This window comes from Muscardinus avellanarius, assembly GCF_963383645.1.
Source record: "Muscardinus avellanarius genome assembly, chromosome: 6".
In the NCBI taxonomy this organism is placed as follows: domain Eukaryota; kingdom Metazoa; phylum Chordata; class Mammalia; order Rodentia; family Gliridae; genus Muscardinus; species Muscardinus avellanarius.
In genome coordinates this window covers 66,967,523-66,993,953 of record NC_137791.1, presented here as the reverse complement: position 1 = coordinate 66,993,953, position 26,431 = coordinate 66,967,523, and the positions used below count along the sequence as shown (strand labels likewise).

At 42.3% G+C, this 26,431-nt stretch overlaps 1 protein-coding gene and 1 pseudogene across 2 annotated transcripts in view; both read left to right on the top strand.

The window, feature by feature from the left end:
• Positions 1 to 17,938, top strand: part of PTPN13 (protein tyrosine phosphatase non-receptor type 13) — a gene marked incomplete at both ends in the record, with an annotated part of 193,749 nt that extends 175,811 nt beyond the window's left edge. The window contains 7 exons of the mRNA XM_080697337.1: positions 175 to 278; positions 4,292 to 4,440; positions 5,889 to 5,979; positions 9,616 to 9,953; positions 12,235 to 12,450; positions 14,127 to 14,189; positions 17,843 to 17,938. Of these exons, the coding sequence (XP_080553463.1) occupies positions 175 to 278; positions 4,292 to 4,440; positions 5,889 to 5,979; positions 9,616 to 9,953; positions 12,235 to 12,450; positions 14,127 to 14,189; positions 17,843 to 17,938 (1,057 nt within the window). The remainder of the gene's footprint in view (positions 1 to 174; positions 279 to 4,291; positions 4,441 to 5,888; positions 5,980 to 9,615; positions 9,954 to 12,234; positions 12,451 to 14,126; positions 14,190 to 17,842) is intronic.
• Positions 17,939 to 25,268: 7,330 nt separating this feature from the next.
• On the top strand, positions 25,269 to 25,814 carry LOC308264228 (cysteine and glycine-rich protein 2-like; annotated as a pseudogene). The gene has a single exon. The product of its transcript is annotated as a cysteine and glycine-rich protein 2-like (transcript).
• Positions 25,815 to 26,431: the final 617 nt, after the last annotated feature.

The following is a 26,431-nucleotide window of genomic DNA, read 5'->3' as shown; positions in this document are numbered from 1 at the left end:
ATTACCTCAAATATATAAATATATATATATATATATATATAATATATATTGTTAAAATGCTGTAATATATTGTTAAAATGCTGTAATAATTGCAGTAAAAATAAGTGATTAGGCCATAATACTTTATTTTTGTGGACAAAAATAAAATGTTACAATTGTGTTTTGTTGAAACAGCTTAACGCAGAAGTCACAAGAAAGGAAGACTGATGACAATGAAGTGACATGGGGAAGTGGTGAATTGCCAATAGAGAAAAGAAACTATGAAGATCCCGGTAAAGGCAAGAATTTTACTAGCAATTTTCTCATTATGAAAAAAGAAAAGGAAAATAATAGTTTAGAAATGACAATTTCTAGCTAGGTGTGGTGGTGCACACTTGTAATCCTAGTTTTTGGGAAGCTGAGACAGGAGAATCACAGGTTCGCAGCCAGCCTCAGCTACTTAGTGAGGACCTCTGCAACTTAGTAAGACCTGTTTCAAAATGAAGAATAAAGCCGGGCATGGCGGTGCACGTTTGTAATCCCGGCATTCAGGAGGCTGAGACCTGAGGATTGGGGTTCGCAGACAGCCTCAGCTACTTAGTGAGGCCCTCTGCAACTTAGTGAGACCTGGTTTCAAAATAAAGAATAAAAATTGGGCAGGGGGTGTAGCTCAGAGGTCAAATGCCCCTGGGTTCCATCCCCAGACCCGCAAAAAAAAAAAAAAAAAAAAAAAAATGAAGAATAATATAACACTCTGGTTTCTCTTCGAATTGCATAAATCTTTCACCTTTTACAAAATAAAGAATAAAAAATAGAACTGTGGGTGTAGCTCAGAGGTAGAATGCCCCTGGGTTTCTTCCCTAGTACTACAAAAAAAAAAAGCAAGAAAGAAAGAACATTTTTTTTTTTTTTTTTTTTTTGGTGGTACTGGGGATGGAACCCTTCTACCTCCGGGCTACACTCCCAGACCTATTTTTTATATTTTATTTGGAAAAGGGTCTCTTAAGCCAGCAAGGCTGGCTTCAAACCTGCGTGGTCCTCCTGTCTCCACCTCCCAAGCGTGGGGATTACAAGTGTGCGCCACCACACCCAACAGAAATAACATTTTTATAATATATGGGTATGTTATTTGCCTAATGTCCATATTATATTTGGTTTTATATATAAATTTAAATCACTTAGACAAACACCAACTGTTATGTAACTAGATTATGTGCTCAAGTTGTAGTCTAAAATACTCAGTGCTCTGGAGTAAAGCATGCAAATATATGTATATACACTTTAAATGGAAGCACAGTTCTGCCATTATAGAAAGAGAAGTAAAAAAATACTTTTTATTTATCATAAAAGAGGCAGAGTAGCTGAAAGTAGGGAATTACCATCCTTGACTCCTAACCTCATCTCTCAAAGACATATATAAATGCAACGGAATTTTATAACTGAGCCAGTAGAATTTTTTGGAAAAGTAGAATTTTATTTCCTTATTTCATATTTAAGATTTGGTAATGTCAGTACTTGAAAGGGTGAGATAGAAGGATCACAGGTTTGAGAACAGCCTGAGCAAGTAAGGAGACTCTCAGCAACCTAGCAAGACCCTGGTTCAAAAGCAAAATCAAGGCAGGCGTGGCGGTGCAGCCTGCAATCCCAGGACTTGGGAGGCTGAGACAGGAGGACTGCAGGTTCACAGCCAGCCTCGGCTACTTAGGCCCTCTGCAACTCAGTGAGACCCTCTTTCAAAATAAAAAATAAAAATAGGGCTGGGGGTGTAGCTCAGAAGTAGAATGCCCCTGGGTTCCATCCCCAGTACTAAAAAAAAAAAAAAAAAAAAAAGAGAGAGAGCTTGGAAAACGGACATCTTAATATAATAATAAAAGAACATGGTTTTGTTATTTTCATTTTTAAGGGAAATTGATGACATTAAATTAGCACTTTCATGACTTAAGTAGACTTGTACACACAGTGCTCTTGTCAACTCCTGCAGCCCACACTTATCTATGCAGCCTTTGAGCTCCTGTGGCATTAAAACGCCATCCTGAAAGGTCTCTGGTTATTTCACATGAGTGGACTTGTATTTCCTACTAGCCATACCCCAGCCAGCTGTTGACTCGTCCAGCTTTGCATCCCTCACAGTACCCAGCATTATTGTTTGCCTACATAGCTGCATCATTGAAATACTTCAGTAAAGCACTTGCCTTAATCCCAGAGACTTGAGAAGCTGAAGCAGGGGACCTCAAGCTTGAGGCCTGTATGGGCAACTTAGTAAAACTCTTTCCCAAAATAAAAATTAAAAAGAGCTAGGGACACTCAGTGCTCCTGGGTTCAATCTCTAGTACAAAAAAAAAAAAAAATTTAATCAAGTGATTAATGTAGTTAAAGCTATACTTGTGCAGGATATAGCAAGAAATGTCTTCTCCTTTTTTCGGAGATAAGAGTTGCCTACTAATTTCCAAGCCAGGCATGGTGTCACACGCCTGTAAGGGAGGCTGAGATAGAAGGCTTGCATGTTCAAGGACGGACTCAGCAACGTAGTGAGACTCAGCAATTTAGCAAGACCCTGTTTTGAAACAAAAATAAAAAAGGGTTGGGAGTGTAGCTCAGAGGTAGAATGCCCCTGAGTTCAATCCCCAGTACCAAAAACAGCAATTTGCATAGAGAAGGTACTAAATAAGACCCATATTTGTTCTAACACATTTCTTTGACTCAACTTTTGAAGAACTCAAGAGAATTTTTCATCTTCATAAAGAAAACTATCAAATGTCAGGGTCTCAGCACTGAGGGCCGAGAGTGAGTGGTAAAGTAAGTGAGGAATACTAATCAGTGTTCCTAGAGCACTCTTGCTGTGAAGAATTGCTGAATTTCTTCTTCTTTTTTTTTTATTTCCCCTTTTTTCTTTTTATGGTACTGGGGATGGAACCCGGGGCCTTCTACCTCCGGCCTACACTTCCAGGTCTATTTTATATTTTTATTTGGAAACAGGGTCTCATTAAGGTGCTGATAGCCTCACTAAGTAGCTAAGGCTGGCTTCAAACCCATGCGATTCTCCTGTCTCTGTCTCCCAAGTACTGGGATTACAAGTGTGCGCCACCATACCTGGCTCAGAATTGCTGAATTTCTGAAGTGTCTGTCTTCATCTTTCCCCATGTGTTTAGAAACTAATTTCCCCACTTTGGTACTGAGAATTGAATCCAGGGGCATTCTACCTCTGAGCCTCACCCCCAACTCTTTTTATTTTGTATTTTGATACATGGTCTCACCAAGTGGCTAAGGGTCTTGCCACAAACCTGCAGTCCTCCTGTTTCTGCTTCCTAAGTACTGAGATTTCAGGTATGCACCATCACACTTGGCTAGCAACTAATTTAAATGCAAAGAAATAAGACAAGACTAGAAATGTTTTCCTTATAAAAAGCAGTGTCATTAAAATTGGGAAAAGCCTACCCAGGAGGCTGAGGCAGGAGGATCATAAGTTCAAGGCCAACCTGGGCAGCTGCTTGCAAAACCCTATCTCAAAATAAAAAGGTCTGGTGGGTTTGATTCCCACACCACAAAAAAAAAAAATAAAGTAATTAAATCCAAGAGAAGCAAAAAGAAACAACATAAACTCCTCTTAAAATATAAATAACTCACTGGGCATGGTGGCACACGCTTGTAATCCCAACATTTGGGAGGCTGAGATAGGAGGATCACAGTTCACGGACAGCCTCAGCTACTTACTGAGGCCCTGTGCAACTCAGTGAGACCCTGTTTCAAAATAAAGAATAAAAAATAGGGCTGGAGCTGTAGCTCAGAGGTAGAATGCCTCTAGGTTCCATCCCCAGTACTGCAAAAAAAATTGATATATATGTATATGTAGATATAGATAGACAGGCAGACATTGTTGGGAGTGTTGGCACATGGCTATAATTTCAGTACTTGGGTAGCTGAGGCAGGAGGATATCAAGTTCAAAAACTTAGTGATACCCTGTTTCAAAATATTAAAAAAAAAAGGGCTAGGAATGTATCTCAGTGGTAGAGTGCCCCTGGGTTCCATCACTAGTACCACAAAAAACAAACATAAAATAGAAATGAAAGTCAAGGACACTAAGAACTGAGCATTTGTGAGGTGTCTCTGTAGAGGTTGGACACAGAGCCATCCTATGGCCAAGACTTCTTGTGTTGACTGTCGTCAATACTGCCTGCTAATTCTGTTGCCTCACTTAAGAGTCTCCCTTTTGTGAAAATAGGTGAGGTGAGAATAAGATTGGATGAATTGGTGTGTTGCTCAAATCAGTTCTGGCAGAGCATTTTTAAGGCCCAGCCTTCATCTTCTTGCCAGGTCCTCTCTTTCTGACCAACGAGGAGCTCGCTGCACTGCCTGTGGTCCGGGTGCTTCCCTCTGGCAGGTACGCTGGCACCAACCTAAAGTCCGTCATCCGAATGCTGCGGGGGCTGCTGGACCAAGGAATTCCTTCCAAGGAGCTGGAGGTCAGTGCCTCTGCCGTGGTTCTTCCCCAACAAAGTATATGCATGCATTTTTAAGGAAAGATGTGTCCTTACTAACCCAAAGTTAAGGGAAATTTTGAAAATGCCTATTACTTTCTAACTTTACCTGTAGTTAACTTACTTAAAACTATGAAAACACATCTTGTCATATCTAGCAGTAAATCGATTTTTCTATGTAAGATCCTAACAGTATTGATTTAGAGAGATCATAGTAACTACTCAAAACTTGGTAAATTTCCTCTGAAGATTCTAGTCCCTGCCTCATTATAAGGACAAATTACGTGTTTGTTTTTTTTTTTTTTTAATTCCAACCATCCACTTAACTTCATATATCATTCACAGCAGTTTGTAATATCATTCACAGCAGTTATTAATTAAATACAGCTCCAAGAATACTCTCCCCGGTTCAAAGCAGCAGGGGTTCAGAGTGCTTGCTCTGGGGTCTTGTGGCACCGCCCTCTTTACCACTAGGTGAGAGAGACGCAGCAACTGGAGTTTGGAGGCTGACCTTGCCCCTCTCCCTCAAACCAACTGCCAATTTGCTCACTGCCCAAGCTTTAATGCCACTACAGGAGCTGGCATTCATTGAGAGTGTCTGCTGTGTGTTCGGTGCTTTGTACACGTTCCTCCAAATAACTTATTTCACCATAAGAATTTGGAAACTGAAGCCCACAGCAATGAAGGCATACCACTGTGGCTCTCCCTAAATCTCTTTTGCAGGCACGATATGTTCTTTAAGTTATTGGGTTTAAACATCACCATCAGACAGCTCCTATCACAACCTTATAAAGTGGATCTTCATTCTCTTCTATCACGGCAGCTTATTGATTTCTCCAAGGCATCCATGACAGTATCTTCTTGTTTACTCCTTTTGCCCCTCTTTCTCACAATAGGATGCAAGCTCCATGCGAGCCTGAGTTGTATCTTTTTGCTCAGAGCTACACTAGCACTTACTAGAGTGCATTGCATACAATAGGCACTCAATATCTGTTTTTTGAATAAGGGAATGAGTGAAAAGTAAGAGTTGCCTTTACAATAGCTGGCAGTCCGACCACAACAATACCACAGAGAATAGTCTATGACCCCACAGACAATGCTGTCAAGAAGTTCTGATCTAGGTCATTATTTTAAGCTTGTTTTTATAAGTCATATTTTTCTACAGTCTAACTGTAGACATTTTTAAATTGAAATGAAAACAAAGTATTATCTCATAAAGTTGGTTGGGTGTAACATGTTTAGTTAAGGTGATTTGATGACATATTTCAACACTAATTTATCACCACTTAGGTTCTTTTAGGACATCTCTAGTTCTGAACACTCAAAGTCAGCCTCAGTCGGCTAATTTTGCACCTAAACATTGAAAGTGGTTCCATTTGTTGAATTACTGCTTTTCTTAACAAATTTACCTATATTTGCATTTTTGCCTTTAGAACCTTCAAGAATTAAAGCCTTTGGATCAGTGCCTAATTGGGCAGACTAAGGAAAACAGGAAGAAGAACAGATATAAAAATATACTTCCTTGTAAGTCCCAGGTTGTCTTCAAATTGAATGTATGTTCAATATCATTTGAATTGATTTAAAATGTGTATGCTAGCTTAGCTATCCTTTACATAAGTGTGTACCTACCTAAAATTTCAGAGATTAACATCAGTAACAAATTTAGATACACAATGTGAATTCCTTTTCAAAGAATATATTCTGAAAATCAAGAAATCTTCTGAGGGGAGGGTGCTAGGGATTGAACTCAGCAGCATTGTACCTCCGAGCTATATCCGCAGCCCTGTTCTTATTTTCCTTTTTTTTTAAACAAGTCTCATTGAGTTGCTGAGGCTGGCCTCAAACCTGCAATTCTCCTGTCTCAGCCTCCCAACTACAAGAATTACAGGCATGTGTTCCCATACTCAGCTAATTAAAGAAACCAATGGGACTTCCGGGAAGATGGCGACCGAGAAAAGCGGGGCTTAAGAGCCCCGCTAACAACAAATATCCATTACCACAAAATCAGCGCCTTTCAAAGCCAGAAAACAACATCACCAGAGAAACAAAAAAAATCACCAGGCTCCAGAGAGAAAGCAGACTGAGAACAGAGCCACAGAGGAGATCCTCACGCCCGAGGACATGGCTTCACACCCGAGGACACGGCAGCAGCGCCATACTGCCGGCGAATTCACAGGACGGCCACAGCAAGCCGAGGGGAGCCGCTGCGGAACAGCCAGGCGGGATTTCTCGGCGCAGAGGATATCTAAAGCTCCCAGTGTCTGAGCTCAGCACACGCTGCAGGGATTCAGAGTGGAAATCAAAACCAAGAAAAAAAAAAAACGCCAGCCCAACAGCCGAGGGCGTAGCAGCGGCGCCATATTGCCACCGGTGGCAGCAGCACCGATTTCACTACAGCTACATCTGCGTACTCAAGAACAGTGAGTCAAATTGCGGGCCACAGCGGAGAAATCCCAGTACTGTACTCACTGGGACTTGACCCAGTGGGAGAGGGGCGGTGGCAGTGATATCACACCATAGGAGAACGTGCAACCTGGCACCCCCCACGGTCTAAAGCAGCCTCTATCGACTCTCTGGGTCGGAGACTCTGTGATACAACCCAGTAAAGGAGTAGTGGGGTCTGAGATACTACTGACTCGAGATCCAGAGCACCTTAAGTGAAGTCATAGTGACCCAAGGGAAGAACCTAGAGAAGGCACAAACTTCCGAAATCATGGGAAAGAGGAATAATACTGGAGCAATGAATGCTCACAACCCCACAACATCAGAACCCGATAAAACTGAAAATCAGAGATTTCTAGAAGATCAAATCAGGAAAATAACTGTAGAAATAATAGAGGTGCTTCGAAAAGAACTCAGAGAGAGCCAAAAAGAGATAAAGGATGCAATTAATGAAGTAAAGGCCTCAATTCAAAGTACAAACAACCAATTAGACCACATGGAGAACAGAATCTCGCTCTTAGAAGATGATCATTCCAAAAATGAACGCATAGTTTCTAATCTAGGAAAAAATATCCAACAGCAGGAATCTGATATTGAAGAAATATGGGCCCATTTTAAGAGAGCTAACCTAAGAATAATTGGAATAGAGGAGGGAAAAGAAAGTGAAACCAAAGGGATCAACAATCTCTTCAAGGAAGTAATAGAAAATTTTCCAGACATAGAGCAAGAGGTCGATACGCAGGTCCAGGAAACTTATAGAACTCCCTTTAGACAGGATCAGAGAAGAGGATCCCCACGCCACATAATTGTCAAAATGACCAATGTGGAAGCCAAGCAGAGAATCTTAAAGGCAACAAAAGCAAAGGGCCAAGTGACATTCAGAGGCAAACCAATTAGAATCACTCCAGACTTCCCAAACCAAGTCATGAGAGCCAGAAGGGCTTGGAGTAACATATTCCAAACTCTGAAAGAAAACAACTTCCAGCCAAAAATTTCCTACCCAGCAAAACTTTCTATCAAATTAGATGGAGAAATAAGAAGCTTCCATGACAAACAGAAACTGAAGGAATTTATGTCTTCAAAACCAGCGCTAGAGAAAATACTCAAAGAGATTAACTACAAAGAAGAAATAGGTAACACACATCAGAACTAGAGAAACAAGATTTTCCATCCAACAGACAACTAAGATTGGTTATCTGTGGAGATTCATTATTTATGTTAGTCTGTTACCTATCTCTAAAGGGTATTGTTTGCCTTTATTGTTGTTAATTTTTAGGATTTCTAGTTGGAATATTAATATACCTTCAGATATAGCATTTGGAAATATTCTATCCCATTCTATTAGTAACTGTTAACTCTGTTTACATTGTCTTTGGATATACAATATGTTTTTTTATTTTTTAGGGAGTTTGTATACTCTTCTGTTGCCTGTGCCATTGAAATCATAACCAAGAAATCACTGCCAATTTCAATGTTGTGAGGTTTTATGACCCAGATTTTCTCCTAAAAGTTTATAGTCTTAATATTTATATTTAGGTCTTTTATCTATTTTGAGTTAATATTTGTATATGGGATTAGGTAAGGGTCCAATTTTATTCTTTTCCATGTAATTATTATTTTTCAACAATATTTAGTTAAAAGATTATTATTTCTACCACCAAATGTTCGTGGAAACCTTGTCAAAAATAACGACAATATAGGGAAGAATTTAGGTCTAGGCTTTTATTTAACTCCAATGGTTTATATATCTGCCTTTAGAATAGTACTACACTGTTTCAATTATTGTAGCTTTATATGTTTTGAAATCAGAAAATATACATCTTCTAGCTTTGTTCTTTTTCAAGATCGATGTGGGTACCTAGAGTCCATATTCCATATTAGGATAGATTTTTTTTTCTGAAAAATAAATATATAAATATATGATAGTTTCACCTAAAAAATGAAAAAAATAGATTCTCTGGTAAGAAAGAAAGCAAAAAGAAATATTGAAATGTTATCTTTAAGTCATCAAAAGCTTGGTATCAGACAAATGAAACTGTTATGTGAGATTATCATTTTTAATTTTGGATAAATTGCTATAATACTAGATGTCAACTACTAAGCCAAGCATAGGAGGGGGGGATAGGGAGAGAATGGGGTGGGGATCGGGTGGGGGCTGACTGGGCAATGTGTGCATGTATGTCTACAAAAGTATGTATCCCACTATGATGTATGAATACAGTGCACCAATTAAAAATAAATATGAAAAAATTGAACAATAAAAAAAAGAAACCAATGGTATTTACAGTAAATACCGTTCTTAATAGTTTCATAGTAATACTAATTCTTGTTTTATAAATATGTGACATTGTTACTCAGTACTCAGTATCCTCGTCATTAGCATAAAATGTTGGTGGAATAGAAGTAGCAAAGTTGTTTTTGCTTATTTTTCTAGTTGCTTTCTATAAAGTTCTAAATGTATTTATTTTCATTTTTAACCAAGATTATTTAGATAATAAAGACCAAATTTCACACATGAGAAACTCCCCCAGCTGACATCATGACTTCATAGATAGACTTGTAACACGAGTGAAAGGAATACAAAATAATTTGGCTGTGCTGCAATTTGTGAGTGCTCGTGTTTGCATCTATGATCATAGGAATGCCTCCTATCTTTGACTCTTGGTGAGGCCATTAACGATGCATGCTCTCTGTGGTTTTGTGTTGTGGGATTCACAGATGACGCCACAAGAGTGCCTCTGGGAGATGAAGGGGGATACATCAATGCCAGCTTCATCAAGATACCAGTGGGGAAAGAAGAGTTTGTTTACATTGCCTGCCAGGGGCCTCTTCCTACAACTGTGGGAGATTTCTGGCAGATGATTTGGGAACAGAAGTCCACAGTGATAGCCATGATGACTCAAGAAGTGGAAGGAGAGAAGGTCAAATGCCAGCGCTACTGGCCGGATGCCCTGGGCAAGACGACGATGGCCAGTGACTGGCTCCGGCTGGCCCTCGTGAGCGTGCAGCAGCTGAAGGGCTTCGTGGTGAGGGCCATGACCCTGGAGGACATCCAGGTGAGCAAAGCGAGTCCTTGGAGACCAGGCCGGCACGCTCCACAGCCCTATGCATGTACCATGTACTATGTATGTACCACAGCCCTATGCATGCTTCCCTAACAAGTAGAACCTTAAATGTGCCCTTCTGCATGAGTTTCCTCTCCTCTAGCATGTACTATATTAAATGGAAAATGAAAATGCAGGACTTTTAAAGTGACCGTTCATCGTTCTTTGCTTAGTACTAGACAAGATGGCTCAGAAGCTATAGGATGGAAGGTTTCTGGGTTTTGAGGAGGGTTTGTTTGGTGGTAATGGGGAATCAGTTGAACCCAGAGCTATACCCCCATCTCTGAAAGTTTATTTTTTAAGGTCAAACCTCTGAGTAAACTCATTGAAACTGTTTTTTTTTTAATCTCTGAATAGAGCTGACCATAGTAATGAATGCTTGTAATCTTAGTACTTAGGAGGCTGAGACAGGAGGATTGTAGGCTCAAAGCCAGTCTCCACAGTTTAGCGAGGCTTTCACCAACCTAGTGAGACCCTTTATCCAAATAAATAAAATCAGGTTGGGGCTATAGCTTGGAAGTAGAGTGCATACTAAGTTCGATCCTCAGTACAAAAAAAAAAAAAAAAAAAAAAAGATCTCTGTGTAGAAAATATCCCTCATAAAGGCAATTTAGGAATACATGGACAATGGTGGCATAAACAGTTGTCATTTCAGATGATTCTCATTGCAGCCGTCTAGCACCAGGTCAGTTTAGCTTGAGTTAGATAAATGGTCAGATTCCAGGGAAGGCAGCATTGCGGCTCACCTCTGTTCCTCACTCACTACACCCCTTCCTGTAATCCAGCTGTACTGAAGCCGGGGCTTCCTATTAGAGCTATAACATTTTTAAGAAACAGAAAAATAGCCGTGCGTGGTGGCGCACACTTGTAATCTCAGCATTCTGGAGGCTGAGACCGGAGGATCATGGTTCGCGGACAGCCTCAGCTACTTAGTGAGGCCCTCTGCAACTTGGTGAGACCCTGTTTCAAAATTAAGAATAAAAAAAAAAAAATAGAGCCGGGGGTGTAGCATGAAGGTTGAATGCCTCTGGGTTCCATCCCCAGACCCGGAAAAAAAAAAAAAAACAGAAAAATGATTTTACTTTATAGAAACAAAGCATATTAGTTCAGTTCCGATAGAAACATGCCAATGTAACCTATGCTTGTTTTAAAAAGAATTAAAGATTGTCTTTTTTTTACTTTTTTAATTTGTCTTAGTTGGCACATACAGATCATACATATTCACAGTAACATGTGATGGCTCTATACACACATGGAACATGGGTACCTCTTTATCCACTTGCACTAGCTTAGCATATTTGTTCAATAGTCCTAATATGATTTTGTCATTTAACCCACACATCTTGACAGAGTCAAGCCCTGTAATGAGCCCTAGAGAATTCAGCACTTAACAACACAGACAACAAAATTCCCCCCCTCGTTGAGTCTGCTTCCTGCTGAGGTATTGGTGTTAATAGTGCTATGGAAAGAATTAAGCAAGGAAGGACAAATGGTCGAAGGAGAATGAGAAGCATGCTGGAGTTTTCAGTAGAGAGGGAAGGCCTGAGGAGGTGGCCTTTGAGACAAATTGTGAATTGCTGAGTGAGCCACAGAAACACAACCGAGGGGAAGCACCACAGTCAGAAAGTGCAAAGGCTCCGATCGAACTGTGTCCAGAGTATTCAAGGGACCATGCAGGGGCTGGAGACCAGGCTCAGTGGGAGAGCACCTGCCTGGTATACACAAGGTCCTGGGTTTGATCCTTAGCACCACACACAAAAAAGAATGTGGATCAAGCTGCCTTCTTGATAAAACTTTCCATGTGTTTGTTTCTTACCTTTCTTTCTTTCTTTCTTTCTTTCTTTCTTTCTTTCTTTCTTTTTGTGTGTGTATGTGTTGGGGGAGGGGGGGTGTCTAGGGATGGAACCAAGGGACATTCGACCTCCGAGCTACACTCCCTGCCCTATTTTTTATTCTTTATTTTGAAACAGGGCCTCACTAAGTAGCTGAAGCTGTCCATGAAATACGATCCTCCGTTATCAGCCTCCCGAATGCTGGGATTACAAGTGTGCACCACTACACCCGGCTTAATCCATGTGTTTCTTAAAGGAGTTTTGTTTTAGTTTTCTCTTCTATTGTTTGATCTGATTCAATTCACCAGTCAGAATTTGAAAGGACAAAACAATACTAAGAACTAATAATATATGAACAATAGAGTATGTCATTATGTGTTTATTCTGTTTTACAAATTCAGACAGGAGAGGTGCGACACATTTCTCATCTGAATTTCACCGCCTGGCCAGATCATGACACACCCTCTCAGCCCGACGACCTACTCACTTTCATCTCTTACATGAGACACATCCCCCGGTCAGGCCCCATCATCACACACTGCAGTGCTGGCATTGGGCGCTCAGGGACCCTGATCTGCATCGATGTGGTTCTGGGACTCATCAGTCAGGATCTTGAAGTGAGTACAAGGTTTATGCTGAATGGGCATGTGACCAGGAATTATGATTCAGTGGATCTGTTTTTTTCTGGTTTGTTTATTTGGTGGTGTTTATTTTTTGTTTTGTTTTGTTTTGGGTTTGGGTTTTTTGTTTTGTTTTTTTGCTTTTTGGGGGGGCAGGTTGGTTTTTGGTTCATTGGAACTGGGGATCAAATCCAGGGGTATTCTTCCTCTGAGTTATATCCCTAGCTCTTTTTACTTTTTATTTTAAAACAAGTTCTTGCTAAGGTAGTGAGGGTCTCACTAAGTTGCTAAGGCTGACCCTGAGCCTGCAATCTTCCTGCGTCAGCCTCCCAATTACTAGGGTTGTAGGCATGTGCCTCCGGGCCTGGCTCTCACTGTTTAATAATGTATTTTTTTCCCCCTATGGTACTGGGAATTGAACCCAGGGCATTCTACCTCTGAACTATACTCTCAGTTCTATTTTATTCTTTATTTTGAAACATGATCTCACTAAGTTACAGAAGGCCTCACTAAGTTGCCGAGGCTGGCTTTGAACCTGTGATCCTCCTGTCTCAGCCTCTCAAGTACTGGGATTACAAGTGTACGCCAGCATGGCTGGCTTAATAATGTATTTCTTAATAGTGTGCTCAAAATCCTCTTATGTAATACTGCATTTTATCCTCCATCATCTTATATGAGATTGTTATCACACTCTAGGGATAGGAATATTTAAGTATAAAAGAAAATATATTTTTGAAATGAAAAATCTTGTGGTTATTTTTGTTTTTGTTGTTACCTATGCGAGAGGAATATATATTTTGTTATTTAATGCTAGTCTTATCTCTAAATAATTACTCTGAATTTAAAAATTACCAAATAAACTAAGCAAAGTAAAATGAGTCTAATCTAACTTTCGCATCTAAATTGGTATAAAACTTACTTAAAATCCAGAATGTAGCAGGGCATGGTGACACACACTGCAGTCCCTGCATTCGGGAGGCTGAGAATAGAGGGTCACCATTCGCAGACAGCCTCAGTTACTTAGTGAGGCCCTTCACAACTCAGCAAGACCCTGTCTTATAAATTAAAAAAGACTGAAAAATAGGGCTGAGGGTGTAGCTCGGAGGTAGAATGCCCCTGAATTCCATCACCAGTACTGCAGGGAAAAAAAATCAGAATGTCTTGTTATATAGTATGGAATTAAATAATTGTCTCTTAAAGGATTTTAGTAAAAAGCTGTCTATTTTGCTCTTCACACACACTGCTATATCTACTATAATAATTTAAGTAGTACAAAACCAAATAGTTTGTTTCTCCCTTGTTTCAAAAAATGGCAACTAAAATCAAAAGATCTGAAATTGTATTCTGAAAAGCAGTATGCAAGGAAAATGGAAAATGGTTTGTACAGTTGTTTTAATTAATAAGAAATTAGTCAAGTTTCGGGGAAGAGGATTTCTGTTGGAGATATTCAGTACAACAGCCTACTCTAATTATTATGACAAAAATAAGAATATCAAATGATGACAAAATCAATTCACTGAGTCATTTGTCCAAGAGAGTTTCCAAAACCATTAGAAAGGAAGAAGAGTAGGGTGTAGAATCCTGTGTAAGCCATCCATCTCCCTGTGATCTTCTTGGGATTCAAGTTTAGTTACCCATTTTATCTAACATATACCTTCCTTTCCCTTTGGCAGTTTGACATCTCTGATTTAGTGCGTTGCATGAGACTACAGAGACACGGAATGGTTCAGACAGAGGTGAGTCTTTGGCGTGTTCTCCTGAGGATTTTTGTAAAGATTTTAAATTGTTAATTTTGAGGGGTTACTGGGAGTTGAACCCAAAGGCCTTCTATCTCTGAGCTACACCCCCAGTCCTGTCTTATTGTTTATTTTCAAACAGGGTCTCACTAAGTTGTGGAGGGCCTCATGTTGCTGAGGCTGGCCAAGAACCTGGGATCCTCCCGTCTCAGCCTCCCCAGTACTGGGATTACAGGTGTACACCACCACGCCTGGCTAACTTTCTTTTTTCATTTGTTTGTTTTGTTTTTAGGTGGGATCTCAAAGTGTTGCCCAGGCTGGCCTCAAATTTCTGAGTTCAAAAAGCCCCATGTGGTAGCGTACACTTGTAATCCTAGGAATTGGGAGGCTGACATTGAAAGATTGCAGGTTCAAGGACATCGTTGGCAATTTAGTGAGGCTCTCAGCAACCTCATGAGACCTGATTTCCAAATAAGAAATAAAATTGGTCTGGGGATGTAGCTGAAAGGTAAAATGCCTCTATTTTCAATTCTCAGTACCAAAAAAAAAAAAAAAAAATCCTGAGTTCAAGCAATCCTCCTGCCTCAGCCTCCTGAACAGATGGGACTATAAGCATGCACCACTGTACTGGGTTTTATTGCTTTTTTTTTTTATAGCTTCCCTCATTATAGCATAAAACCAAACATTTAGTGGCTGAGGGGCATTTTTTAAACATGTTTTAATTCAGAAAAAAAATTTTTTTTACAGTACTGACGATTGAACCCAGGGACATTCCACCTCCAAACTACAATCCTAGCCTTATTTGTGTGTGTGTGGGGGGGGGGGGGTTACTGGGGATGAAACCCAGGGGACTTCTACCTCCAGGCTATAAGCCCAGACCTATTTTTATATATTATTTGGAAACAGGGTCTCATTAAGTTGCTGAGAGCCTCAGTAAGTAGCTGAGGCTGGCATTGAATCTGTGCAATCCTCCTGTCTCAGCCTCCCAAGTACTGGGATTGCAACCTTGCACCACCACGGCCAGCCATATTTTTTTTTTTTATTCTTTATTTCAAAATAGTGTCTCGCTAAGTTACAAAGGGCCTGAATAGCTGATGCTGGCCTCAAACCTTTGATCCTCCTGTCTCAGCCTCCCAAGTCCTAGGATTATAAGCATGTGCCACCACACCCAGCTTTATGTACCCTTTTAATTCAGATTAAATCTAAAGAATAAGCTGATTTACAGTTATACTTTCAGGTAAGGAAGATATGTTGATCAGTTCTTTGAATTCAGGAAGTTCAACCATTCATTTGTTCATTCAACACATATTTACCAAGAGTCTTTATTATGTACCAAAGGTTCTAGGTGCTTGGAGGGAATATATCAGTAGATAAAACACAGATCCCTGCTAAATTAATAAAGTTATCTTAGCGGGATGGTGATGAGGATGGCAGACCAAAATATGGTAAATGTGTACAATAAATTATATAGGACCTGTGAGTGATAAGTGCTTTTGAGAAAAAAAGGGAATCAGTCATGGCAGATTGGGGTGCACTTTTTTTTCAGGTCTGGGGATGGCACCCAGGGGCATTCCACCTCCGAGCTACACCCTCTGCCCTATTTTTTATTCTTAATTTTGAAACAGGGTCTCATTAAGTTGCAGAGGGCCTCACTAAGTAGCTGAGGCTGTCTGTGAACCGTGATCCTCCAGTCTCAGCCTCTTGAATGCTGGGATTACAAGCGTGCGCCACCACGCCTGGCTGGGGTGCAGGGTTTTTTTTGTTTTGTTTTGTTTTGTTTTGATGGTACTGGAGTTCCTGGAAGCCCTTCTACCTCCGGGCTACACTCCCAGACCTATTTTTTATACTTTTTTATTTGGAAACAGGGTCTCCTAAACCAGCACGCGCGGCTGGCTTCGAACCTGTGCGATCCTCCTGTCTCCGCCTCCCAAGCGCGGGGATTACAAGCGTGCACCACCACGCCCGGCCCTGGGGTGCAGTTTTAAATAGGGTGGCACCATTGAGAAAGTAACACTTGAGCCAAGATTTGGTGAGAGGGGTCATGCGAACATCTGGAGGAGCCCACAGAGTAGACTGGCTCTGTAGAAGTGCAAGTGGCTGTGGGTTTGGTGTGTGCAAGAGTGGTTGTGGCAGAACACAGAGGAAGGAGCGTGGGAGGAGGTGATGGGGCAGGACTCAGGCTTTCCTCTGAGTGAAATAGGGCAGACTGCTCAGGGTGACATGATCTGGTCTGGCTCACATATTAAAGAGCCACTCAGGCCTGGTGTGGTGGCGCACTTGTAATCCCAGCATTCAGGAGGCTGAGACAGGAGGATCGCGGTTCGTGGACAGCCTCAGCTACTTAGTGAGCCCCTTTGCAACTCAATGAGACCCAGTTTCAAAATAAACAGGGTTGAATGTCCCTGGGTTCCATCCTCCATACCACAAAAAAGAAAAAAAGAAAAAAAGAAAGAAAGAAAGAGAGAGCCAGTCAGGCTTCTGTGTTAAAATAAGACCAGAAGCTAGACATATTCCTGCAGGCTTGTAATTACAGTACTTGAGAAGCTGAGATAGGAGGATCACAGGTTCAAAGCCAGCCTCAGCAATTTAGCAAAATACCATTTGTGTGTGTGTATGTGTGTGGTACTGTGGTTTCTGGAAGCCCTTCTACCTCCGGGCTACACTCCCAGACCTATTTTTATATTTTTATTTGGAAACAGGGTCTCTTAAGCTAACGCAGCTGGCTTCGAACCTGAGCAATCCTCCTTTCTCACCTCCCAAGCACAGGGATTACAAGCATGCGCTACCACACCCGGCAGCAAAATCCCATCTCTAAATAAAGAATAAAGCTGGGCTGGGTGTGGTAGCGCACACTTGTAATCCCAGCATTCAGGAGGCTAAGACAGGAGGATCGCGGTTCGTGGACAGCCTCAGCTACTTAGTGAGGCTCTCCGCAACTTACTGAGACCCTCTCTCAAAATAAAGAATAAAAAATAGGGCAGGGGGTGTAGCTCGGAGGTTGAATGCCCCTGGGTTCCGTCTCCAAACATGCAAAAAAAATGAGGGAGGGAGGGAGGGAAGGAAGGAAGGAAGGAAGGAAGGAAGGAAAGAAGGAAGGATGGATGGATGGATGGATGGATGGAAGGAAGGAAGGAAGGAAGGAAATAGAGCTGGGAATGTAACTGGGAATAGAATGCCCCCGAGTTCCATCCCCAGTGCCACCAAAAATAACTCCTGAAGAAAAAGGTATGGGCTTAGAAGCAGGGAGGTCTTAGGTCACAAGCAGGAGTGATCCAGATTAATTCTGTGGATGCACACAAAAACTGGAAGTGGGTTTGCTAATGAGTAGTAGGTGATTACAGTAGGTGTGTTCTACGGTAGGTAGTAGACAAAGAGTTATAGATGAATATTGGAAATGTCGAAAAGTTAAAATGTAAATAAGTAGCCGGGCATGGTGACACACACTTGTAATCCCAGTACTTGAGAGATGGAGACAGGAGGATCACAGGTTTGAGGGCAGCCTCAGCAAGTAGTGAGACCTAGTGAGACCCTGCTCAAAATAAAAATAAAATATGGTGGGGGGATAGCTCAGAAGTAGAATGCCCCTGGGTTCCATCCCCAGTACCACAAAAAAAAAATTAATTCATTATTCTCTCTCCTTTCTTTGGCTACAGGATCAATATATTTTCTGCTATCAAGTCATCCTCTACGTCCTGGCACGTCTCCAAGCTGAGGAAGAGCAAAAAGAGCAGCCTCCGCTCCTGCAGTGATGTGGGAAGCGCAGCGTCTGGACCTCTCCTCGGCTCTCCTGGACCTCACAGACCCCTGCTCGCCACCTAAATAAGGACCACAGAGCAGCAAGTCCGCACAATATCACTAAGCTCACTCTCCTCTACCTCAGAGGGGTATTCTTTATAACAATAAATAGTGTCGAGATGCTGTATTTTTACAGCTACTTTAACCAGTGATAATTATTAAAACTGTTGAACACTAACTGAACATTGCAGATCTTAGGACTAAAGGCGGCGTTTTATTATAGTGGACATTTTTACAAGGATATGCTAAGTCTATTTTTAATGTACCAATCTTGTTTATAGCAAAAAAATTTTCAGTATTTTAATAAAGTAGAGTTATTTTATAGGGGATACTTGAAACCAGTATTTAAGCTTTAAATGACAGTAATATTGGCATAGAAAACAGGTAGCAAATGTTTACTGTATCAATTTCTAATGTTTACTATATAGAATTTCCTGTAATATATTTATATAGTTTTTCATGAAAATGGAGTTATCAGATACCAGTTTGTAACTGCATCTGTTTGTAATGTATCATCTCACCTTGTAAATAAAAATACACCTTAAAACATGACAGCCCAAACTGCACAAACATCTTCAGTGTTATTTTTAAATAGCACCCAAGTTCTGGGAGGCCAGGGGCCTCTAGACCCCAACTTCCCATCTCTCCAGCTGGTCCCTGTCACGGCTGCCCCCAAGAGGGGGTTTTATCAAGAGCCCTGGCAGGTGGTCACTGAGATGGACATGAAGGTCAGATGCTGGCTTAGCAATAGCCAAGAAATTCCTTCCACCTCTCTGCGAGGGATGCTAGCTCTCTACGCCTGATTTGTAAATCAGAGTATCTTCAAGTCCTGATCAAAGTAATACTCAGGATACTCAGATGACCATTGAGTAGTCAAAGAAAACAGTATCACCGTCCCTGGGAGATTTCCATCTGCTTCTATAAAATGGAAAGGAAAACAGAACTGCCCCAGAGAGCGCAGTGGTTCTCCGGCCAGTCCTGAACTTGTGAACTTGTTTCAGTGAAGCCTCGTTTTTTTCCTTCTGGATTTTTAGTTTGGTTTGGTTTGGGGGTTTTTGTTTGTTTGTTTGTTGTTTGTTGTTTTGTTTTTAGTTCTGTTGTTGACTAGGGATTGAGCCCAGAGGCATTCTACCTCCAAGCTACACCTCCAGCCCTAGTTTTTATTCTTTATTTTGAAACAGGGTCTCACTAAGTTGCGGAGGGCCTCACTAAGTGGCTGAGGCTCTCTGTGAACTGCGATCCTCCTGTTTCAGCCTCCCAAATGCTGAGATTGCAAGCGTGCGCCACCACGCCCGGCTCTCCCTCTTTTTTATATTTTAAGGATCTCATTAAGTTGCAGAATCTGACCTCAAACTTAAAATGCCCCTGCCTCAGCCTCCCAAGTCTGAAGTTACAGGCACGCACCACTGCACCCCACTCACTGAGTGCCACTTGTCCTCACAGTAACCCTCCGTTCAGCCCTGCATAGTGCCATTCCAAGACCCAGGACCACCTGGCTCATCCTCAAGAGTGCATCAATTCTAAGCAAGTTGTGTTGAATTTCCGATCTTGCCCAGGTGCAGTGATTTGGCCCTCTCCCTCCACAGCAGAGGCCACTGCAAGGCAGAGACAATAGTAAACAAAGCTCCCTGGTGATAGGTCTGACTCCTCACCAGGTACAGGTTTGGTCTTGCCTCAAAATTGGCTCTGAATTTGGCAAGAGAAGCTTCACCACCAACATACTTCAATCAGAAGAATTTTAAGCCGGGCGTGGTGGCGCATGCTTGTAATCCCCACGCTTGGGAGGCTGAGACAGGAGGATCGCACAGGTTCGAAGCCAGCCTCAGCTACTTAGTGAGGCTTTCAGCAACTTAGTGAGACCCTGTTTCCAAATAAAATATAAAGTAGGTCTGGGAGTATAGCCCAGAGGTAGAAAGCCTCTGGGTTCCACCCCCAGTACCACCAAAAAAATAATAAAAATAAAAAATAAAAAAGAAGAATTTGGGGGAATTTGGGGGCCCTTTGGTATTGGACTCAGGAATACTCTACCTCGGAGGTATTTTTTTATTTTGAAGTGGTCTTCCTATATTGCTGAGGGTCTCATAAAATTGCTGAGGCTGGCCTCAAACCTGCAATCCTCGTCTCAGCCTCCCTAGTACTAGGATTACAGACATGTGCCACCACATCTGGCTCTAAAGAGTTTTTATAGATTGTAGTTGAAAGTATCATTTGGAAAACAGAAGGGATTTCTGTTGTTTTAAGGACATTTGGAAGTCTGAAGTCTGTTCTGAATGAACTGGAGTCTTTCTCTGGGCCTGTGGAACAGGCCGACCGAGCTCCAAGAGCCAGTACAGCTGGGGGTGATGAGCCACTGTCCAAGTGAACCCAGATGGAGAGGGAGAAGCTGGAGAACACTTCTGGAAAGAATGCAGCCAGGAAACAGAAACCTTGGGAAGAAAATGCAGGTTTAGGTTCACAGGCCCTGAATGGAAATTTTATTAACACAAACTGTTAACCGCCTACATCTGGACCTGGCTCAACCACTGCCGAACACTGTGGCCGCTCTAGTTGAAAATGAGGTGATGCCATGGACCCGAGGGGGCACAAAGCGGCCAGATATCAAGCTGTGTGATCACAACTTCACAGATTTTTTTTCTTTTACGATGCTGGGGATTGAACCCAGGAGAATTCTACTTCTAGGCTACACCCCCTGCCACTTTTGTTGTTGTTTTGTTTTGAAAAAGGATTTTCTTAGGTTGCTGAGAGTCTCACTAACTTGCTGAGGCTGGTCTTGAACCTGCAATCCTTCTATCTTAGCCTCCCAAGCACTGGGATTACAGGTGTGCACCACCATGCCTGGCTCAGATATTGTATTAACTAAGTAATAGAAAATATAAACTCAAAATATTTAATGGCTCAAATGTAGGAGTTTATTTCTAATTGACTTATAATTCTGAGCAGGTAAACAGCCCAGCAGGGCAGGCCTGCCTCGGGGCACACTGCTGCCACCCGTCCCAGCCCATCACATTGGCAAGAACCTGCTGTGAACCAAGGCCGGAGGCCACGGGAGCCGGGAAGGGTAGTTGCCGGAGCAGCCGTCTCCCTGTGACAACACTATGCTAAAGGAGGGGAAACGCAAATTGTGCTGGAAGACATTTATAAAACTGAACTAAAGTTGTGGGTTCTAAAACAAATGTGGGGAAGGATGTGAGGGAATAGGAGCTCTTCTCTGCAGCTGGGGGGGACTGTACATTAGTACAGCCACCATGGAGAGCTGCATAGAGGTTCCTCAAAAAACGATAAAAGGACTACACATGATCCAGCTATCCACTGCCGGGCACATCCGAAGGAAATGAAAGTGACATGCCAAAGAGACACCTGCATGCCCACGTTCACTGTTAGGGCACTATCACCATAGCTGAGATACGGAATTAGCCTGCGTGTCCATCCACAGATGAATGGGTAAAAGAAATATGGTGTCCACAGTGGAGTACTGTTCAGCTATAAAGAAAAATGAAGCCGGGCATGGTGGCGCTCACTTGTAATTCCGCACTTGGGAGGCAGAGATCGCGCAGGTTCGAAGCCAGCCGCGCTGGCTTAAGAGACCCTGTTTCCAAATTTTTTAAAAAAAGTATAAAAATAGGTCTGGGAGTGTAGCCCAGAGGTAGAAGGGTTTCCAGGAACCCCAATACCACCAAAAAAATAAAAATGAAATGAAATTCATTTTTTCTTTTTTGCAGGTCTGGAGATAGAACCCAGGGGCATTTGACCTCTGAGCTACACCCCTTGTCCTGTTTTTTATTCTTTATTTTGAAACAGGGTCTCACTAAGTTGCAGAGGGCCACACTAAGTAGCTGAGGCTGGCAATCCTCCTGTCTCAGCCTCCCGAATGCTGGGATTACAAGTGTGCGTCACCACAGCCCGCTAAAAAATGAAATTCTGCCACTTGCAGCAAATGGGGTGGGAACTGGAGGGCATCATGTTAAGCAAAATAAGCCCAAGAAAGATAGATACGTTATGTTCTCTCTGATACGTGGGGAAAAAGAAGTCAGCCTGAAAGAAGAGAGTTTACCAGGGGCTGGAGTGGGGGGTATGGAACGAGGTGGGAGAAAGTGGGCAGGTGTGATCAGTGCAAGCAGTTTGTGTGTTTGAAAGGATCACACTGAACCCATTACTCTGTACAATAGGCGATCACTTTAAAAAGAAGGGCATGCTACCAAAGTCCTGAGTGCTATAGAATTAGATGCATAATTTTACCCCAAAAGCAAAACTTTGGTAGATGTCCTTGGTAGAGAGTTCTGAATTATCATGATGAAGAGGAGAAAAATGGGTGTTGAGAAAAGATCAGACTTTTCTATTTTTCTTTTCTTTTTGTCTTTTTTTTTTTTTTCATTTATGGTTCCAGATAGCCTGACAAATACCTTGGTTTAAAAATGACTGAGCTAGCCGGGCGTGGTGGCGCACGCTTGTAATCCCCGCGCTTGGGAGGCAGAGACAGGAGGATCGCGCAGGTTCGAAGCCAGCAGCGCGCGCTGGCTTAGGAGACCCTGTTTCCAAATAAAAATGTAAAAATAGGTCTGGGAGTGTAGCCCGGAGGTAGAAGGGCTTCCAGGAACCCCAGTACCACCAAAAAAAAAAAAAAAGACTGAGCTAGGTGTGGTGGCACATGTCTGTAATCTCAGTACTTGAGAGGCTAAGACAGGAAAATCAAAGGTTCAAAAGCAGCCTCAGGCCAGGTGTGGTGGTGCACACTTGTAATCCCTGTGCTTGGGAGGCAGAGACAGGAGGATCACACAGGCTCGAAGCCAGCCTCGCTGGTTTAAGAGACCCTGTTTCCAAATAAAAATGTAAAATAGGTCTGGGAGTGTAGCCCGGAGGTAGAAGGGCTTCCAGGAACCCCAGTACCACAAAACAAAACAAAACAAACAAACGAAAAAAAAAAAAAAAAAAAACCAGCCTCAGCATACAGTAAGTAGTTAGACTCTCAGCAACCTGAGGCCCTGTTTCAAAATAAAAATAAAATAGGGCTGTGGGTGTAGCCCAGAGGTAAAATGTCCCTGGGTTCCATCCCAAGTACCACAAAAATAAATAGATCACTAGTTATTGAAATATAATGTGATAAATCTAAGAAATGAAAAGAACAGTTTACTACAAATATGTTTGAGATAGTTGGTAGTAACAGTGTTCTTTTTTCTTAATTCAGAAATACTAATTCAAGGTACCTTGTTATGGTAAAGATAAATGTGATAATTATAGACTAGCCTGCATAAAATCTTAAAGCCAATAAAATTTTAATATACCAATTTGAGATTGCATTTGAGCGCAAGGAATCCAAACACAACCAATGTACGCAGAAGCAAGATGGCCTTCCCCAGATGCTAAGCAGACACCAGGGGCGTGCGCTTGATGTCTCACCTCCAGAGCCCTGAGCTAAGTGAACCATAATTCTTTTAAACAAACAACAAACAAATGGGCTTACACACAGAGGAGAGATTTGTTTTCTTTCCTCAAGAAAACAAGTTCAGAAGCAGGCTGTTGCTAGGGTTGATTTTACAGTTCAAGAATGTCAGTAGTTTAGAACACACCTGTAAGCCCTATACTTGGGAGGCTGAGACAGGAGGACCACGGACTGAAGGTCAACCTCTGAAATAGCCCCTCAGCAACTTAGCAAGACCCTGTTACAAAATTTTAAAAAAAGGTGGGGAGGATGGGCTAGGGGTATAGCTCAGAGGTATCGCGGTATAGAGGTATAGACTGCACCTGGGCTCAGTCTGAAAGAAGGAAGGAAGGGGGTGGGTCAACAACTTGCGGGGTGGTGTACACCTGTAATTTAAGATACTCAGGAGACTAAAGCAAGAGGATCACAAGTTCAAGGCCAACCTAGGCAACTTAACAAAGTTTGTCTACTGAGAAAAAGACAAAAAGGCTACTTCTGAAAGTAAAAACTACTTCTAAGTCTGTTTTACAGGTTTAGAAGCATAATTTTATTCATTGATCTAAAATTAAGTATGTTCCCAAGATCATGCTAATCCTGAAGACATCAAACCCTGAGGTCACTGGTGAACATACGTCATAGATTTATTAGCATAAGAGGGCGCTCTCGCTCTAGCAGGCAGAATGAGGGAGCCTCAGCACCGGGGGCTCCTCCTGCCCGCTAAGCTCTGTGCAGAGGCTGCTCAGAAGGTTGCCAAGGTGCGCGTCACTACACGGGGTCAGGCCGGACAGCCCTCTACATGAGGGCGTCTGTGACCGCACAGAAAAGGGGGAACACAGCACTTGTGGACCACGGATCCTGCTTTGTACCAAGAGTTTCTACATTACCTATTTTCCGGGTTGTTCAGGATTGGACGTGTTATCATTCTTTTTCAGAGAGGAAACTGAAGCCCAGGGGGATTGTTATTTGCCCAAGTTTACCCAAATGACGAAAGTGAGGATTCAACCCTAGATCTTCATGTCTCTGTCCACAGTTCCAAGGGAAGGCTAGCTCAGTTCTTCTTCTCTCTCCCCCCCCACCTCGTGTGTGTGTGTGTGTGTGTGTGTGTGTGTGTGTGTGTGTGTGTGTGTGTCTTGCTAGGGATTAAACCCGTCTGAGCTACAACCCCAGCACTTTTTATTTTTTCTGTCGAAATACTGTCTTGCTAAATTGCTGGGAGCTTAGCTAAATTGCTGAGGCTGGTCTCAAACCCGAGGTTCTCCTGTCTCAGCCTCCCAAGTCCTGGGATACAGACGTGCACCACCAAGCCCAGGAAGGTGGCTCTCTACGTGGAACGCGTGCAGCTGAGGCTGGCTGTGAACCACAATCCCCATCTCAGCCTCCCAAATGTCTGGGATTACAACTGATTCCACCTCACCTTACCTCTGTGGCCCCACTTTCAAGTTTCATATAGGTAACTAAAGATTATGTATACTTTTAGTAACTAAAGATCATATGGACAAATTCAAATGCAATGTATTTAATTACAGCTTATTCTGACTTAATATTCTTCACCTAAAGATAGCATGTGCACCATCATGCCCAGCTTTCTAGCCCTATTTTTCATTTTTTGTTTTGAAACAGGGTCTTACTAAGTTGCAGAGGGCCTCACTGAGTAGCTGAGGCTGGCTGTGAACCCGTGATCCTTTCTGTCTAAACCTCCCTAGTACTGGGATTACAAGTGTGCACCACCACACCTATGAGTTTTGGGGAACACACAAAATAAGACTACAAAGCAATAAATATCAGATAATGCCCCTGCTCCTGCGTGCTCCCTCTGCCCGGACTCGCCAGCTCTGCCCCACGGTGCCTGTTCCAGACTCTGACTCCAAATGCCTGTGTGGGGAGGTGGAAACAAGCATGGGGCCTGCGGGAGGACCGTGTACCACGCCGAGGCTGCTTTCTGTGCATGGTTCGCAGGAAGAATTTAGACAGCACAACAGTGGCAGTTCATGATGAAGAGATGTATTGCAAATCCTGCTATGGAAAAAAGTATGGGCCAAAAGGCTTCTATTCTGGCCAGGAGGCAGGCACACTCAACATGGACCGCCGAGAGAGGCTGGGCATCGAGCCAGAGCGTGTTCAGCCTCACGGGCCCACGACGAATCCAAACACTTCCAATTTTGCTCCAAAATATGGAGGTGCTGAGAAGTGTTCCAGCCGTGGGAAATCTTTATATGCTGCTGAGAAGATACAGGAGCTGGAGAGCCCTGGCACAAAAACTGTTTCCAATGTGCCAAGTGTGGGAAGACTCTTGAATCAACAACTCTGACTGAGAAAGAAAGTGAAATCTATTGTAAAAGATGCTATGCAGAGAACCCGGGCCCAAGGGATTTGGCCATGGCCAAGGAGCAGGAGCCCTTGCTCATGCTCAGTAAAGGTGTAACCCAAAAGTAAGCAACACACACTGAGAATCTCTTCGTAATCTAGACAAAGATAATCTTGTAGCACTATACACTGTGAACCTCTACCAGCAGTAAGTACTGTACATTACCCTGTACTTGAAGAGGCTGGCTAACTTGTAGAAAGAGCACTGCGTCCTTTTGCTTTATTCACCAGCATTTTCAGGAAATGTTTATGTTTTGAATAAAAATTCAGCTTAAAAAATTCGAATACTTTTTTTGCACATTTCACAACTTACAAATAAAAATAGGCACAAAACAAAACCAGTGTCCCAGTAAAAACATTATCTAGGAAGTTATGTGGTAAAGGTGGCATTGCAGCCAGTAGAGAAAAGATGATTTAATATCTTATGTTGGAGCTGGGCATGGTGGCGCACGCTTGTAATGCCCGCGCCTGGGAGGCGGAGACAGGAGGATCATGCAGGTTAGAAGCCAGCCGTGCACGCTGGCTTAGGAGACCCTGTTTCCAAATAAAAATATAAAATAGGTCTGGGAGTATAGCCTGGAGGTAGAAGCTTCCAGGAACCCCAGTACCACCAATAAATAAATAAATTGGGATAGTAAAGCATAAAAATTGATTCTTAAACACACTA